Raw genomic sequence first — 15,990 nt, forward strand, 5'->3', positions numbered from 1 at the left:
CGGTGTTTTCTTGAAACGTATTTGGCATGGGGAATTCCCTTTGCTTTGTGCCCTTTTTGAGAGAAGAGTAAAATAAACAAGGGATTTCCATACGCCTGCTTCGCGATGGTCTGCATGCCCGCCCAGGGCAAGGGGTTGGGCCATGTGTGTGTGCTGCGAGTATGTCTGCCCGGGGTTGCCGTATCTAGGTGATGTTTCCATGCGCATGTTTATTTCTCGCAGAAGAACAGTCCTTTTCTTCTTGCAAACTGCAACAGCCAGAACCCTTGTCCGCATCCTTGTCACATCAAGGACAACAACCGACGAAACTGCCATCTTGACCCCCGACGCAAAAAGCACAACCACGCTTGTAACGCGGTCGCGGGTGCTGGAAACACCGCCCAAGGCACGACTAGCTCCTCAGGGATACGAAATGGCGCAGTTGGCAATCGAGTCTTGAAAACGCCTCGTACCCCGAGATGAAGCACAGCGTAGCCCATCACTAAGGAAAAAAAAAAAAAAAAAATCGAGTGCCCACGAGGCCACTGACGTTCATGTCCATCGCACCGCGCTACAAGACACGGCTCGTATCATCGTATCAGGAGAGTCAGACAGAGTCCCCGTGTTCGGCACTAAACCGCGTTTCTCCCCCATCCAGCAAAACCAGCGTCATCGTGCCTCGTAGTATCCTAGCGCAACCACACCAGCTTAAAACGGGAAGCAAAATAGGTTTTCCACCCAAGTTTCGCGGAATTGAAACCATATCCACCAACAGCAAATACCACGACACATGCGGTCTCTGTAAATCGTGGCTGGGGGCCATGGCCAGAGAGCACGAGATCGTGACTGGCGGGGTCGTATCAACGAGAATTGCGAGTTGATGAACAGGGCACGACGGAACAAAGCCTCGGGCCTCATCACAAAAACAACTAGACGCGTATCTTTAACCCCACGCGTGAAAATTTCAAGCATAAATCCCCTTGGCCAATGTTTCCGCTACGGCTGACGACACGATGCGTTCCGAACAAGACACAACTCCGCAATACGGCGCCGTCATAAAATGTCTCGATGCACCCCCCGCCCCAAACAAGCCACAGGATGAAAAGGGGGACACGGAATAGAGAGGGTCGAAGCACTTACGGCAGGACTCCCAGCAGAGCCTCATGGGAGTTGTTGTTCACAAGTTTACGGCTACGGGGCTATATAATGCTAAACGAGGTCGGTGCCGTCATCATAACCTGCAAACTGCTCGTCCCCGTAGACGTCGCCTTGTAGCCCCTTTGTGAAACCAAGCCACGAGACTCCGAGACTCCGCATAAATGATATCATGTAGAACGCTACTTGGTAAGATTGAGCGAGATGGCTATTCCAACCAACCCCCCGGTCAAGCTTATACTTTGGGAGCCCTTTGCACTTTGCGTCATCACCACCATCTGGATGGATATGCTGGTCATGTGTTGTTATATAAACAACTCTGCTTCTGGGGAGGTTTCCCCGACTACAACCCGGCATACTCTTGCGCCGAAAAACACTATTCTACTCGTCTTGTGGACGCGATACATGGAGACACGGGCAGTAATCAGGAGGGGCCAAAGCAAGGGTATAATTCTTCAATTTGGTTAAAAATACCAGTAAACTCGAGCCCTCGGACTACTCAAGCGAAATAACATCCCCCCAAATCACCACTGGAGCAAGTCCTATAGACATGCCGCGCAAAGCCCGCAGTAGAAAAAAGCCACTCGCTCAATCCGTGGTCGATGGCTCAGGCAGCTCCGTCGATGCAGCCTCGGTAGGCTCAGACAACTCTGTCAACGTGACCTCGGTGCTCTCAGGCCGAGCGATAGTCAGGCAGCTCACTTGGGTGATTGTATAAGTGTAATCCGTGGGGTTGGCCACCGTGACACGAGGAACATACGTGGACTCGGCCGTTGTCCAGTACAGCGCACAAGTCCCGCAATCTTGCCAGAGCACGCTGGTGACGGTGCTGGCATGTTCCCCCTCGAGTGGTGCTGTTGGTGATGGTGTCTCGCTGTGTCCCGTCTTGTTGCCCTTGTTCTTGCCCTTGCCCTTGGTCTGGCTAGTAGTTGAAAGGGGTGCCACCACGGCCGGGTGCGTCGCCCCAACGACCGTCTTTGTCTGGGTGCAATCCGGCGAGGTGACGTATGGCGGGAACGCTGTTCCGGGTCCCAAGTCCAGGGCCGTGTACAAGACCGGCTCGGAACTGGCCGAGCCCGTCGTGGTCTTGGTCTTGGTCTTGAACTTGGATCTTATGGTTTTGACGTGTTCGCTGGGCCTGGCAAAGGAGGCCTTGCATGACTCGTCACACGTCTCGACCGGCGACACGACTTCGCCGTTTTCCAACGTCGTAGGACTGGGCGTCGTTTTGGCTGCTTGAACGGCCACGAGGGCCGAGAGGGCAACAATGGCCTTCATACCTTTTTTGAAGGGAGGGGGGGATTGGATGGGGAGAAGTAGGTTTGAGTAACAATGGTCAAGGTAAAAAAGGGGGGCAATGAGCTGACATGTACCGTTTATATATACATTTTATGCTGAGAGCAATGATGCATATTTGTTTATTTAAAGTGTAATTTCGCACGCATCATCGGAAGAATCTAGTTTCGTATTAGTTGTATTATACGACCGAGACTCATGCATTCTAGACTAAGAGGAAAACGTGCTGGATGGGGAAACCTTGAGGGGCTGTCGAGACCCAGCGCCTGAGTATGCGGAAATGTTGACGTATTATGTTTGAATATGACATCTTTGGGCAAGTAGCAAAGAGAGCTGAGAATCAGGATTATCCTAATACGTACCAAGTGGTTCTTCAAGGGGCAAGTTGCGCTATAGCGTGACGCGCGCCTCTCCAAGTCCGGCTGCCAGGAAGCGTCCTGTCAACAAGTCTTCATCTTCACGTACATCACCGCCCTCGCAAATATCCAATTCATCTTCGAGAATCACGCCCCCCTCTCAAATACCTTAACGCCGCCATCCCCAGCCACGAAATACAGAAACTCACCCTCCCCTTTCCCAGCCTCATCCTCGTCGGTTTTGCCACCGCCGGTCACCCTCACCACACCACTGACATCCCTCGCCGTCCCTGTGTCTAGCAAGCGCAGTGCCATAACTATTCTCGCTTCATGTGCGAGACTCAACGCAAATGCCGCGTGGTCCTTTTCTAGCGTCGTGTTCTGCACGTGAAGAAGGGGGTCGTCTGCTGAAATGGCCACTACAGTAGCGTGAACTCTCTATGTAGAGTTAGCTTCACCTCGGTGGTTTCCTCGACAACAATCTCCCGTGGTAAATACGGCAAAGGGATGAATGTAAACTCACCTCTCTCCATGAATTCAACACATTCACTGCTCCCAATGCACCGACACCTCCCATCGCCAACCACGCATCCATCCCGTCCACCACAAGAACAATCTTCCTCCCCTCCTTGGAAATCTCGGTAATAGCCTTCTCAACTCCTTTTTTCACATCATCTATCCTCCCACCACGTAGGACGTGGTCCTTTCCGCCACCCGTAGAAGGTTCCCCATTGGGCACATACAAGCCTGTAAGCCCGTCGACAAAGATGAATCTCCTGCTTCTGTTCACGGCATTCAGGTCCAGACCCTATGACCGTAATTAGCGTCATTCATTCCGATTGCAACCTACCACGGTCGACAAGCAACCGCAATACGTCATTGGGGTAGAATTGGCAGAAAATAAATAAATAAATAAATACCATTTTGCCAGCTCCCTCTCTCCAGAATGCGCCATCCCTTAAAAAGCTACACAACACAACGGCCGTAGTGTCTGCGTCGTCACCAACCTGATGCCCATTCCTCAGCAGAGCATACACCCATCTCAGAACGAGCCAGTTTGCGCTGGCTCCCAGTACACTGGTAAGAACTACAAGGGCCGCTTCAGGAGGTAAATTGAGATACGGCTCTAGTAAGGGCGGGATCTTGGTCGATGCTGTAGAGGCCATGCGGACTGGACTCTTCGAGTTTGGAAATGTGATTTGGCTGGGGAAGCAAAAAGTTGGCCCTCTTATTACAATGATCCTGTGAGCAGAAAGACGGCGTGAAAATGCGACTTAGTTGGCTAAGTGAAAGAACAGCACGATGGCTTTCAAATTAGGGTGACGGTTGTGGATGAAGAGCTACGATGTGAGGTGAGATGGGGAGAAGGTGGTTGAGACTCGAGGTGGGGCGCTTTTTACCCACACCCACTTCCACTGCCGACTTGTGCTCGCCAACATGAATATGAGACTCCACGATTTATTTGTTCGTAGCGGGGACTCCCAGCGTGCATTACGCATGATATGTCTAATAAATAATATTCATATGCTCTGCCATCATGCTATCCGAAACATCTAGTCTAACCAAATGCAGAGTGTAGTTCTCCACGAAAACCGCGACGCCCAGAAAAACCAATACAACTGAAGAAATGCCAATTACAGATGAACAGCCCGGCAAAAACAGATGATATCCGATTTGACTCCAACAAGACAAAAGGCCACCAAAATCTATATTCCCAAGCCCCATATCGGCTCCATATTCCTTTGCACCAAGATGCTGTCACCTTGAAATACGCTTGCCGAAATAATATGATGCAATGTCCTCTATTCCACACACGTTAAATGACTCTGGAAACGCTTGGCTTCGCTCAGAACTTCTCCATGAGGTTCATTCTCACTGTCCACATACGAGCCCTCTTGCCAAATATGAATAAGGGGATCGTGGTGAGCTGAATGAGGAGTTGGACGATTCCCAACCACATGTAGACTTGCTTCGGCCCTTCCTTGGCCATCCAGTGGCTCACAAACAGACTGAAAACAAGACCGTGCAAGACATTCTTGGAAAAATTGAGCGTTACCAGCGCCTCTCCTGCGTACTGACGATAGCTATCGACGCAAAACGTGATGGCCGTCGTAGATCCTAGAGAGCAACCAAACGAAAGTATGCCGAAGAAAGCAGTTGGGATCATCCAATGGTCTTTCTCTTGAGCAGACCAGCCGAAGCCCATGAGACCAATGCAGGTTGTGAGCATAATGGGAATGGCCATCACCAGTCGGAACTCAGGTTCGTACATACCGCCATTACGACGAGACATGGCTCGGACAATCAAATCACTAATTTTCCCTGCGACGCCTGTGCCAAGGACACCGCCAACAAATGGAGATACATACACAAGACCGGTTTGGAGCGCACCAAAGTTGTAACTCGCAGGGTCTCGGTAGATAACGGCCATTGTCTCTGAAATAACGATTAACCAACCAATTGAGCAGGCGTATACCGCAGCAGACCACAAAACGGCCGGATAAGAAAACAAGATGAATGGACGGATCATAACTTTCAACCACCTGTCGTTGTTGAGCCGGCCGTGGTAGGGTTTCAGCTGCTGTGTAAACGTTTGGGCAGGCTGTTGTCGCAAGTTATGCGTATACGCCTTTATCCTAGGTGGCGCCCTGAGTGCCGACGCAGGAATTCTTTCATTATCAAGATTCGGGCCTTGTGAGAAATAATCTACATTGGAACCACTTCCGTTCGCACTCTGGAGGTACGGTGAGTGCCCGCCTGGTCCGCTGTGAGACTGGCGAAGGATGGCCCTTGGTGATCGAATTGGGCTATGCACGGAGCTTGCTCCATCCATTACATGGTGCTCGTCAGACACGTGTACAAGTGGTACATTTGTATCCACCTGGTTGGCCTCTGCTTCGATATCTTCTGACTTCTCACGGGATGCTGACACCGTGATGGAAGGCATCTGACCTTGCACGTTGCCTGGCAAATCTGGAAGGTACATGATATGTTGCTGTTCAGTCTCCCTGGATGTAGTGTTTTCAACATGGTGGTCGGCGGAATCAGGGTGCAGATGACTTGTATTGCCTTCACCGTGGTGTTGAGATTCACCAGCTGTGGGCGGTTCAGATGCGAAGCCGACATGGAGTCCCCTCTGACGAGTCTCTGCACCGGGTGACTGAGGCCTTTCGAGAGTCTTTGAGTCTCTCGCAGATTGGGTCGATTGGTGAGGGCTATATACGTTCCTACGCGAAGAAAGACGGCGAAGAAAGCTGGGGCGTTTTGAGGGTTTCCGCGTGGGTGTGCGATCCCAGAAGGTTTCGGGTACGAAAAGGAAGAGCAGAACGAAGCCCAGACCAGCTACCATTGCGACGATACTTCAAAATTTGTTAATCAAAAGTCGGAGGCAGATCCAGAGCACAAAGAAAAAGCAAACTTATGGTTGGTTGAGGGGAGACGTACAAGAACACCCAGCGCCATCCATACCGTCCAATGATGGCAGCGCTCACAAGAGGAATCAAGTTCTTTCCGCCTAATAGTAACAATGTGTAGATGCCGATACGATAGGCTCGCTCATGGAGAAAGAAAATCTCTGCAATTGTAGCCGAAGGAAGGCACTCCACGGGGCTGATGGCTATTCCTTGAAATACTCTGGCTGCGAGCAGAGAAGGGAAGCCGGGAGAGTAGCCTCCCCAAACGCATGTTGCAATAAAGAGAATGACACTAGCGAGATATACAGGTCGCTTGCCAAAAAGGATGGCGGTTGGAGAAGCCAAAACCGAGCCTACACCAAGGCCCATCATGTATAGACCGACCGTGAGAGACACGGTTTCGACTTCGACATCCATATCATGGGCAATGTTGGTAAAACCAGCAGCCATGATGGAGGTAATGCCACCGCCAATCATGCAGTAAAAGCCCAGTGACAACAAGGCAGTATCTCGTCGCCAGCTAGGCCAGTTCAACGGGTCGTTGACGGAGTCCTCGGGTTGAGGATCGAGAATAATGGCACCATCCTGTGTTTTCTTCTTGCCTTCATTTGGATCAACATGTTTCGTAGCAGCTGGAGTCTGTATGACAAGACGTGACCCTCCTGGGGTCAATGGCATGTCAACAAAAAATCCCGTTGGAATAGATGAATGAGAGGTCCTGGCATGCACATCACGCAGACCAAGAGGCTCATTGCGGTTAGCGGCCAGGAGTAAAACAGAGCCTGATTATGGGCATCAGCAAGTGTAAATTATTATTTTTTAAACAAAAAAAATCACCGGAGATACTAGTAGAAGGCATTCTTACCTGGAACCTCGACGGTCTGCTTATCATTGAGCACACCAAAACTCCATTTCGAGTGACCAGACACTCGCTTCTCTTGTTTGCTACTGTCGCTACCTCTCGCCCCGAATAGTCGTTTCCAAGGGGAGGTAGTTCCCTTTAAGTCTTCTGAGGTAGATGACATAATGTCAAACGTCTTCAAGGGAGATATTCACGGCCCGGTCTTCGCGTACGCGCCGCGCGGCGAGCGGGATGCTGGAAATATTGTAAGCTTTATGGCCGAAGAAAGAATGGCGGACCTCAGAGGGCGAAATATATGCGTTGTACGGCATTCGGGATAGAAGATAGTTTCAGCCGGGCTCGCAGGAATGGCATTGGACGGAGGAAGCCGGCGGACAAGGATTGCCGGATGGTAAATTAGGAATTGTGGTGACAGTAAAGTAGGAAAAAATCGTGACAGGAAAGAAACAGAGGCATAGGACATAGGACATAGGCAGTTGAGTAATATACGTCTAAAGATGCATACGGGAGGCGCGCGAGGGCCGGGTAACCGGCTTCAAGGCTCGGTAGGGATCGAATTGATGTCTAAGGGATAAGTGGGATGCTTGAACAGGGAGAACAAGTCAAGACGGGGTCCAGACCCGGCTTTTGGGAGTTGTCGTGCGGGAAGAAAGAGGGAAGTGACTGTAGAAGGTAACAGCGAGTTTGCGAGCCGGCAGTGCGAGGACAAAATGAGATGAGACAAGATGCAAGCGCACGATGGACATGCATGATGCAGCGCATGCATGAGGCAAATGCCAAGGTGGTAGGATGCGTCTTTCAGCAGAGGAAGGAGCAAAGCCGTTTGCAATTCGCAGATGGCCGTCCTCACCAGTTGTCGGTCCAACCCGGCTTGGGGTTGGCGTTCTTGTGATGGCCAGCAACTTGGTGTCGGCTTCAGCACCTGGATGGGCGATTGCCTGGTTCGTTGCGGCTGGAGATGGGATGCAAGGGCGCGCATGTGGTTGCACAATCCAGAACGTCGTGGCGAACGAGGGGCTTTGAGGGCGCTCGCAGCGGACAGCGCGAGTGGCGCAGGTGCAGGCGGTGGTGCGTGCCGTGGGTGAGTCGTGACTCGATGTCACCAGGACCCAGAATCGACGGTGAGGAGAATGCAGAGGATGGAATGCTTCAATCTCGTTCTGAGGGAAAAAAAAAAAAAAAAAAAAAAAAAAAAAACGGCTCACCTGACCGGCAGTAAGGGCACCACGTCCCACAATGTTCTCGTCCTTCAGGCCGTCCGGCCTCGTCGCTCGAGGCTTTGGATGCTTCAGATGCCCTTTGTTATTCGTCTCGACGTCCTCATCCAACCCACGTGGCTAGTGTTGATCCAGTCGAGGGCCCCGGCTGTTTGGGCACCCGAGGCAAAACAGATAAACGGCCAAAGGATGACGAAGGGTTGCAAAGTAAGAGTCGGCGGCGAAGCATCAAGACGAGGTTGAAATAGACTCGGCGCGTGAAAGTTGGGGGCAAGGGAGGCCAGGAAATGTCATCAATGTCATCAGGCTCCAACAAATCAACTAATACGCCATGCTACGCTACCGACATGAAAGTTACAAAGTATCCCGGCATGAATCAATCACCGTGGCCAAACTAACGGTCAAAAGTCTAGAAGTAGAGGCAACGCCAAACGAACCAGACATTTGAAGTGGTGGAGCAAGTGCCCATGTTTGTTTCATGGCACGGACAAGGAACAATAACTTACGCAACAAGGGCTCACGCTAAACTCCCAGCCGCCTACTCCGTATGGAGCAATACCCAAACAATCTCGAACCAATATCAAAGTCGACCTCAGACTCCAGTTGACGGTCAGGCGGGCAGAGACCCCTACACACAGCACTCGGGGTTACCGGTCATTCCTTCCCCCGCCATCCATCTCGAGGCCTCGGGGGAAGGAGCGATGCACACAACACACAAGTGGCACGTCGACACCTCCACTGCTCTTGAGGGTGCAAATATTTACACAGAGACGTGATTAATTGATAGCAAGTTTGAATCATCACTACTGTTGCTACCTGCTGGGTCTTCACTCTTAACGGCCGTAATAACTGCCATGTACTTTCCCACACGCCAATGTTGGGAGATGCGAGTCAGGTAAACATGAAGCTTTCGGTATGCACAATGACGATGTCCTCCCCATCTCGCAAGACTGGGACCGGCAATTCAATGACTACCTAGGTAGCTGACCATAGTTGCTTGCAGGGATTAGCTTGTGCTGACTTGTGGAAGAAAGAGATCGTCCTTCCTACGGCTGCTGCGGCTCCCCGCCATGGGCTGTCAAGCCGTTTAGCCAACTTCTATACGGAGCTACTATCATAAGACCCCTTCTCGACACCGCTGCAAGATTTGCGGGGTTGTGACCAAAGAGGCTGCCGCCTCAGTTCCATGGCATGGGGGCTCGACGGGGTTCGGACAGGACGTTGACCTCCTGTGATTGACTGGTGTGACAGCCTATCAATAATAATGACGAGGTTACGAAGCATCTCATGGTTCGACCCCAGAGCGAAGCTAATAACCACCTAGGAACATATATAACTTATTGTACGATATAACGACCATGTCAATGCAGCCAAGACGACAGTTGGCGGTCAACCATCAGTTGAGACGACCCTACTCCAGTCAGGCCAATTATGACCTCATCGCTGAAGAACCGTGTCGCTTAGAAAGCTCCGTTCCAACTCTAAAGCCGTTGCGAGTCCACCCGTGAGCCCCTCAAGTTGGAGAATTGATGCAACTTGGCCTCGTAAACCGCCAAGAAGACGTCACCAGCCACCAGGCGCGTCGTCCATCATCCGCCCACGTTGGCAACCATCAAAGATTCAACACCACACCCACGAGCCTACATACACTTGACTCGACCAAGCTCGAGGCCGTTTCGCCATGCACCCCATCATCAGCAACAACATCGCGCCCCGTACAATTCGGCTTGGCACCAAGGCTGCGGCGGCTACTCTGGCGGTGCGCGGGACCTCTGTCACGCGGGCTCACTATCCTCCACTGCATGCAGCCGCATCTCTGAGAGCCTTCCAGTCCACGACCCCTGCTCGTCAGCCCAAGAACCAGGTCTACAATCCGTAAGTTCGTCCCCATGCCCAAAAAAACAACAGATCTACAGTCAAGCCGTTGGTATCAGACCAGCTTGGGGTTCAACGGCATTGTATGGTCCGCGCTTCAGTCCCAAATCTGCATGCACCAAAAGTACGAAATCACGGTTGACTAACAAGCAGCAATTATCCAAATACAAAACAGGATTCGCAACCCCGACTCCTTCAATACATACCTCTCGCTATCCTCTTCATCCCGCACACCCCTCCTGACCCTCTGGACAGCATCATGGTGTCCAACGTGCCGTACTGTCCTTCCCCTGATCCAATCCCTAGTCGAGTCCGGCACAGGCGAGGCAGAAGGCGGCGTGGCCTTTGCACCTGTTGAATTCGATGCCCCTGACATTATGTCGTCCTCATCGTACTCTGAGAACCTGGCCATGACTTACATGATTACCTCTATCCCCACGCTGCTGAGCTTCGACGCCGGTGAAGCCCAGACAGCCACAAGGGTCACGGATGGGCGTAAACTCGCAGATCGGCAGTTCTTGATTGAATGGATTCAGCACGAGGCACGCCGGCATGGAGGTCGCGGCGGTGGAGGGGACGGGGGTCCGGGGTCATCTGTATTTGGCGGCTTATTCGGCAGCAGGAAATGAGGACGCCACGGAGTACATCTGTTCCTTGATACCAACGCCGCCTCGTCAGCGCGGCTTCCATCACTACGTGTTTTGTACTATTACTATTCCATATTTCATAGAATCAACAACTAATCTGTACCAGGATATAGCCACTCCACTGACCATTCTTAACATGACAAGCTTTTTATATCTGACCACAATTTACACCAGAACCATCAGCAGTTATAATGTAGGTGTCTAGAGTATGATCTACCTCTACATCATGACGCCCGACCTCTGTATGAAATATTCCGACACCACAAAAGCGCCAGCTAAAGAAACCTCATAAAAGATGTGCCAATGCATTGACACCCCTCTTCCTTCTTTCGTCTACGCAACGCGGCCGCCCGACCTCCCAAATCTATTCTACCGTCACTGAACTTAGAGTTGAACATATCGCATACTCTGACTGGCCAAAGTTAAAATTTTTTTTTTTTTTTAAAAAAAAAAAAAAAAAAACTGAGCGCCGCTACAGTATATTATAATAAAGTAGCACTATGACACTAGCTGTAAATTCATGCCCAAGGCGTCATAGCAATGAAGCATAGCCGTCGTTATTATTTGCACCATCTCCATGCCATATTATATCCTCCAGCAAGACGTCAACAGCATCAAAACATCACAGTCGCCATCTGATTAACCTTTTGGTAGAATATATTTCCCACCTACTGATACATCACCTACTTCATACAAGCATCATATCTCGTAATCGATGCCAGCCGCACCTCCTATCTCCCTGCAAAAGAACCCGCCTCCTGGTGCATCTAATGCTCGTCTCCATTTCGGAGAGAAATACAACGCCAAAAACTCCTGCCTGAAAAGACTCCCAGTTCTCCCTTCATGAGAATTTTTCCTGGCCGATTACAACGCAGCATTGGTCGTCTTCTCACATTACCGTACATTCCCCGTCTTGTCGTTCTTTCTCAATTCTACTGCGTGAAAGTCGTTCCCGAGGTCTAAAAGGTCCGCCCTTGCCTGCACGTTTGAGGTCTTCAAGACGATCTCTCGCTTTGGGGAAGTCTTGGGCTAATAACGTAGAACGTCAGTATCATCCAAGTGGTAGCTTGGTTAGTAAAACGTGTAAAAGTGTCTGAAAAAAACTTACCAGCAGCTCTCCAATACCATCGTTTTGCATCTTCCAAGTTGGCAGGGACGCCAATCCCAACTTCTGTAAAGTATCCCATCGCGTATTCAGCCTTTGCCAGGCCGGCCACAGCCGCTTTTCTTGCCCAGAGGTACGCCTCTGTGTCGCTCTGGTTCAGAACTCCCGGGCTTCCCGTCAGGTACCATCCACTAAGCGCGAGCTCAGACTGATGTTCTTCCTGCTGAGCTGCCTGCGAATACCAATAGATAGATTGCCTCGAGTCAATTGGGCAGCCAAGAGCCCCATGTTCAAACGCACAGCCAAGCCGATACTGTGAGTACTTGTAGCCTAAATCTGCGGCCTGCTGGAACAGGCTCAGGGCGTAGCCTTCGTCTCGGACAATGGCGTCATTAGGTTGCGCCGATTCGTAGAGCAGTCCGAGCTCATGGAGCGCATGCGGATTCTCGGCATCCGCCCTCTCTGCAGCACGCTTCAACCAGCCTACAGCCTCGCGCGGATTTCTAGGCTGACCCAACAGTCCCTTGAGGAGAATCATACCTACCTTGTACATGGCTGGGGGGTCGCCAAGCGTCGCTGCGCGCTTGTACCACTGCATCGCCTTGAGAGGGTCTTTGCGCGTGCCACCCCCATCTTCATGACCAATCTCACAACACACCGCGGTTCGGTACGCAGCAGCAGCATGTCCTATTTTGGCCGCTGACTGATACAGAGTAAAGGCTTCCTTGTTATCTGGCTCATGGCCGAACAGACCCTTTCCGAGGCTATCAGCCAAAACAAACATGGCTTCTGAGTTTTGTGCGTTGGAAAGCTTTTTGAGAACCTTGTGCGAGTCCATGAGGTATCTCTCACGGGCCTTCATCCGCTGCTTAGGGTCAGGCAGCTTGGGAGCCAGCACATCGGCAGCTTGAATGAGGCGTTTCGCTAGACGCAGAGCTGATTCCTGGTCGTTTGCGTTCACCTTAATAACCATTCGCAGACGTTCGAGCTCCTGCGGCGTCACTGGCTCCTGAAACTGTCCTGCTTCCACAGAAGCGGGATATCCACCTCCAACATGCCCGGCCTCTTGTTGCTGTTGCTGAGGCGGTAGGGATTGATTGTATTGTTGGGGCGGTTGCTGCTGCTGCTGTACACCGCCGTAGTTTCGAACAGGGGGAGGTCGGTTATTCATATTCACCACGGAGTTAGCCATCAACCCTGGACGAACCGGCGTAGGATGTGAAGGAAGGCTATCGGCATTCGTTTGCGTCGACGGCGTTGCGCCATGCCTGGCCATCCCCATGGCACCCCCGGCCCTCACTTCTTGAATGGGACCCGGAGGCGCACTGGGTCCTCGGGGAGGCAACTGGTCGTATCCAGCGGGCGGTGCACCATATCCCTGGCCGAATCCCGGCTGGTAGGGCTTCACTTGTGGCATAGGGGGCACGGAAGGTATATCACCAGCCATCTCAAAGACCGCAGCTTGTGGTTCGTGAAAATTGGCCTCGGACTTTGCGTGATGAAGTCTCGGCATACCGTGCGCACCGGGCTGCGTCTGCTCCGTCGCGGGACGCATTGACTGGTCGAAGGATCCACGGCCTGGGTCGGCAGGTGCAGACTCGAAATCGGGGTAACTAGACCTGGCCGGCTGAGATCCGTACTGATTCCGCGGATCGGAACCGCTGGCTTGGGGCCCGTCGTAATATGAATCGTACAAATCGTCAACAGACGATGACGGACCCGGGCGAACAGCCTGTCCTGTTGGTGCTGCAGCGCCGCCGTATGCCCCTCGGTCGTCATTGTATGCGCCACCACCATAAGGGTCCGCGGCCGGCGCCTGACGATCTGCTGGGTAAATCCTTTGTGGAGGAGGGCGATGGCCGCCGGCTGTTGCAGGTCTTGCTGGCACGCTTCCTGCTCCGGAAACTCCATTGAAAGGTGTTGTACCTACTCGTCGCGGTGCGGGCATATTTTGTGAGGAACCAAAATCGTTTACTGGCATCGTCATGCTCCTGCCTGGAGGGCTGAATTCGTGTCCTGCGTGTCGCTGCGGCACACCACCGTATGAATCATCATAATGGCCAAAATTACCACCAGCCTGTCCAGCAGGCAGGCCTTGTTGCGGAACCCCATAGCCCTGGTCTTGACTTCGTGCTGTTTCATAGCTCGATCTCCCATCGGCTCTTGACCGTTGTCCATTCAAATCCATAGCTGACATTTGGCCAGCCAGCTGTCGTTCCTGGTCATAGCCATTATATCCGGCCGCTGGATGATTCGGGGGCGGTCTTCGGCCTGTATAAAAGGCAAGGCAAAAGTGGAAGCGTCAGTACAGATATTTCTAGATGCGCAGGATCTTCCTAGCCGTGCGATAACTCACCGCCATAATCTCCTTGGGGATATTGACCAGGTCGCCCTCCAGGAGGACCACCTCGTGGTGGCATGCCGCGACCAGGTCCTGGTCCCATGCCTCTACCCTGTGAATATTGACCTCTCCGGGTGCCATCAGCAGTTCCAGGACGAGGTATAGGGCCACCTTCCTTTGCAAACAGAGGCATTGGACCTCCTCTTCCCGGGCCAGGCACATAATTGTCTTGATGTCGTTGAGCTCCATCGTCTATGTAGCCTCCTCCCTGGCCGTCGTAGGCATATCCATTTTGATAATCATTATAAGCTTGTCGACCGCCGAATTGCTGCTGTGGGGGAGCTTCCTTATATCCTCCCTGGGGTGCAGGACGGCGTGCCGCTGGACCAGCATACGGTCGCTGACCTCCACCTCCTCCATAGCCTCCATGGTAGGCCATGTCGATTGTTCCGTGTCAGGGTCCTGATGAAAGGTGGCGATGTGCACGGGGCGCTTTCTCGTTCGACGTCGAAGACTAGGAATTGCTGTCTGCTTAAAAAGCTATATATGATCGAGGAAGAAGACGACGAGATACCGCATAACTCATATCCGAGACAACAGGCCACCCACACAGCACACGCAAATACCGAGAGTCGCCAAGAGATATTGAGGCGCGGAACACGATAAGGGGAGGCGCGGAAAGAGGGGAAGAGAAAAGAGAGAAAGAAAAAAGAACAAAATTAATACGGGCAAAAAAGAGCCTATGTTAGTTTTCCTCGGTTTCACAGCGACTGGCTTAACAAGGCATCGAGAAGCGGTTTGTGTCAAAGGCAGCGGTCCGACGTCAATCTGGGGCGGGTGGTGTTTCGACTTGGGGCGCACGAAATCGACAGTTTCGACGGTGAACTCGCCAGCGTGTCTGCAGACGCCAGACGCAACAGAGGTGACGGCGACCTCACGACTGGGTCGTGGAGCGATGAGCTGTGATCTGTCGTCGTGGAACTGAGAAATGTCTACTCGGGCAGGCGTGGGGGACAAGGAGCAAGCAAGCCGATGGAGGTGCTAAAGCTAGAGTGTAGTCGTTATGTCTTGTGCCAGGGAGGTACCGGACGTGTTGGACGAGAAGAAAAGGATAATTGAGCAAGAGGGAGAAAGCGCACAGAGAGTGGTTGCCGTGAGGTATTGTACTTGATCGACTCTGCTCGGCCAAGGTGGAGGTCAAGATGGATTGAGTGGGTGAAGTGGTGGATGTCACGGTGGCTGATGGAACACTTGAGCCAAGCCGAAGTTTTGCTACTTACACGCGCTCCGACGCTCAAGAGGGAAAGAGCGAGGATTGATGCGAGCTCCCCAAGCCAAGCTATCCGCTGCCAAGGAGACTTGCCGCAATTGACGTTAGACACCAGGCGTTAAAGTTTGCGGCATAGAAGGAGCATCCGAGTGATCAACGATCAATAAGTGGTGGGTTGATGGTTGGCGGCGCCAACGTTAGAAATGTCCACGCCGGTGAGGGGCGGGAAGCTGCAGGGGCTGAAAAAGGGGGCAGGCATGCGACATTACTCTGTACAAAGAGAGGACTACTAGTAGCTTACATAGTACCAGACTACTTCTACCGTCCGGTGGTTGCTGGCTGCTTGCTGGTCCTCCAGCGTCGCGCAGACGAACCAAGTGACAATGTCAACTGGTCCAGATGCAATGCCAACGGCGTCCACCTCCGATCTGCCGCGTGCCAACTGGATCAACAAGACCAGCTGACCACGGCCGC

General features: G+C 52.2%; 5 protein-coding genes across 5 annotated transcripts; 1 reads left to right on the plus strand and 4 right to left on the minus strand.

Moving 5' to 3' along the window:
• Positions 1–1,722: 1,722 nt before the first annotated feature.
• J3458_009334 (uncharacterized protein) lies at positions 1,723–2,412 on the minus strand (the record flags this gene model as incomplete). Its single annotated transcript, XM_007809048.2, has 1 exon — positions 1,723–2,412. One exon carries the CDS (start codon positions 2,410–2,412, stop codon positions 1,723–1,725), a length of 690 nt encoding a protein of 229 aa, XP_007807239.2.
• Positions 2,413–2,933: 521 nt separating this feature from the next.
• J3458_009335 (uncharacterized protein) lies at positions 2,934–3,952 on the minus strand (the record flags this gene model as incomplete). The annotated part of the gene is made up of 3 exons (XM_066119719.1): positions 2,934–3,224; positions 3,310–3,594; positions 3,707–3,952. The coding sequence occupies 3 exons, from the start codon at positions 3,950–3,952 to the stop codon at positions 2,934–2,936; spliced, it is 822 nt and encodes a 273-aa protein (XP_065975515.1).
• A 306-nt stretch (positions 3,953–4,258) lies between these two features.
• J3458_009336 (uncharacterized protein) lies at positions 4,259–8,573 on the minus strand. The gene is made up of 3 exons (XM_066119720.1): positions 7,065–8,573; positions 6,231–6,981; positions 4,259–6,145 (listed from the first exon to the last, which is right to left on the minus strand). The coding sequence occupies exons 1-3, from the start codon at positions 7,222–7,224 to the stop codon at positions 4,633–4,635; spliced, it is 2,424 nt and encodes an 807-aa protein (XP_065975516.1). The 5' UTR covers positions 7,225–8,573; the 3' UTR covers positions 4,259–4,632.
• Positions 8,574–9,779: 1,206 nt separating this feature from the next.
• Positions 9,780–10,959, plus strand: J3458_009337 (uncharacterized protein). Its single transcript, XM_007809046.2, has 2 exons — positions 9,780–10,153; positions 10,329–10,959. Exons 1-2 carry the CDS (start codon positions 9,960–9,962, stop codon positions 10,780–10,782), a joined length of 648 nt encoding a protein of 215 aa, XP_007807237.1. The 5' UTR covers positions 9,780–9,959; the 3' UTR covers positions 10,783–10,959.
• Positions 10,960–11,444: 485 nt separating this feature from the next.
• Positions 11,445–15,845, minus strand: J3458_009338 (uncharacterized protein). The gene is made up of 3 exons (XM_007809045.2): positions 14,262–15,845; positions 11,909–14,176; positions 11,445–11,829 (listed from the first exon to the last, which is right to left on the minus strand). Exons 1-3 carry the CDS (start codon positions 14,683–14,685, stop codon positions 11,690–11,692), a joined length of 2,832 nt encoding a protein of 943 aa, XP_007807236.1. The 5' UTR covers positions 14,686–15,845; the 3' UTR covers positions 11,445–11,689.
• Between the last annotated feature and the right edge of the window lie 145 nt (positions 15,846–15,990).

This window comes from Metarhizium acridum (assembly GCF_019434415.1).
Source record: "Metarhizium acridum strain ARSEF 324 chromosome Unknown scaffold_141, whole genome shotgun sequence".
NCBI classification, from domain to species: domain Eukaryota; kingdom Fungi; phylum Ascomycota; class Sordariomycetes; order Hypocreales; family Clavicipitaceae; genus Metarhizium; species Metarhizium acridum.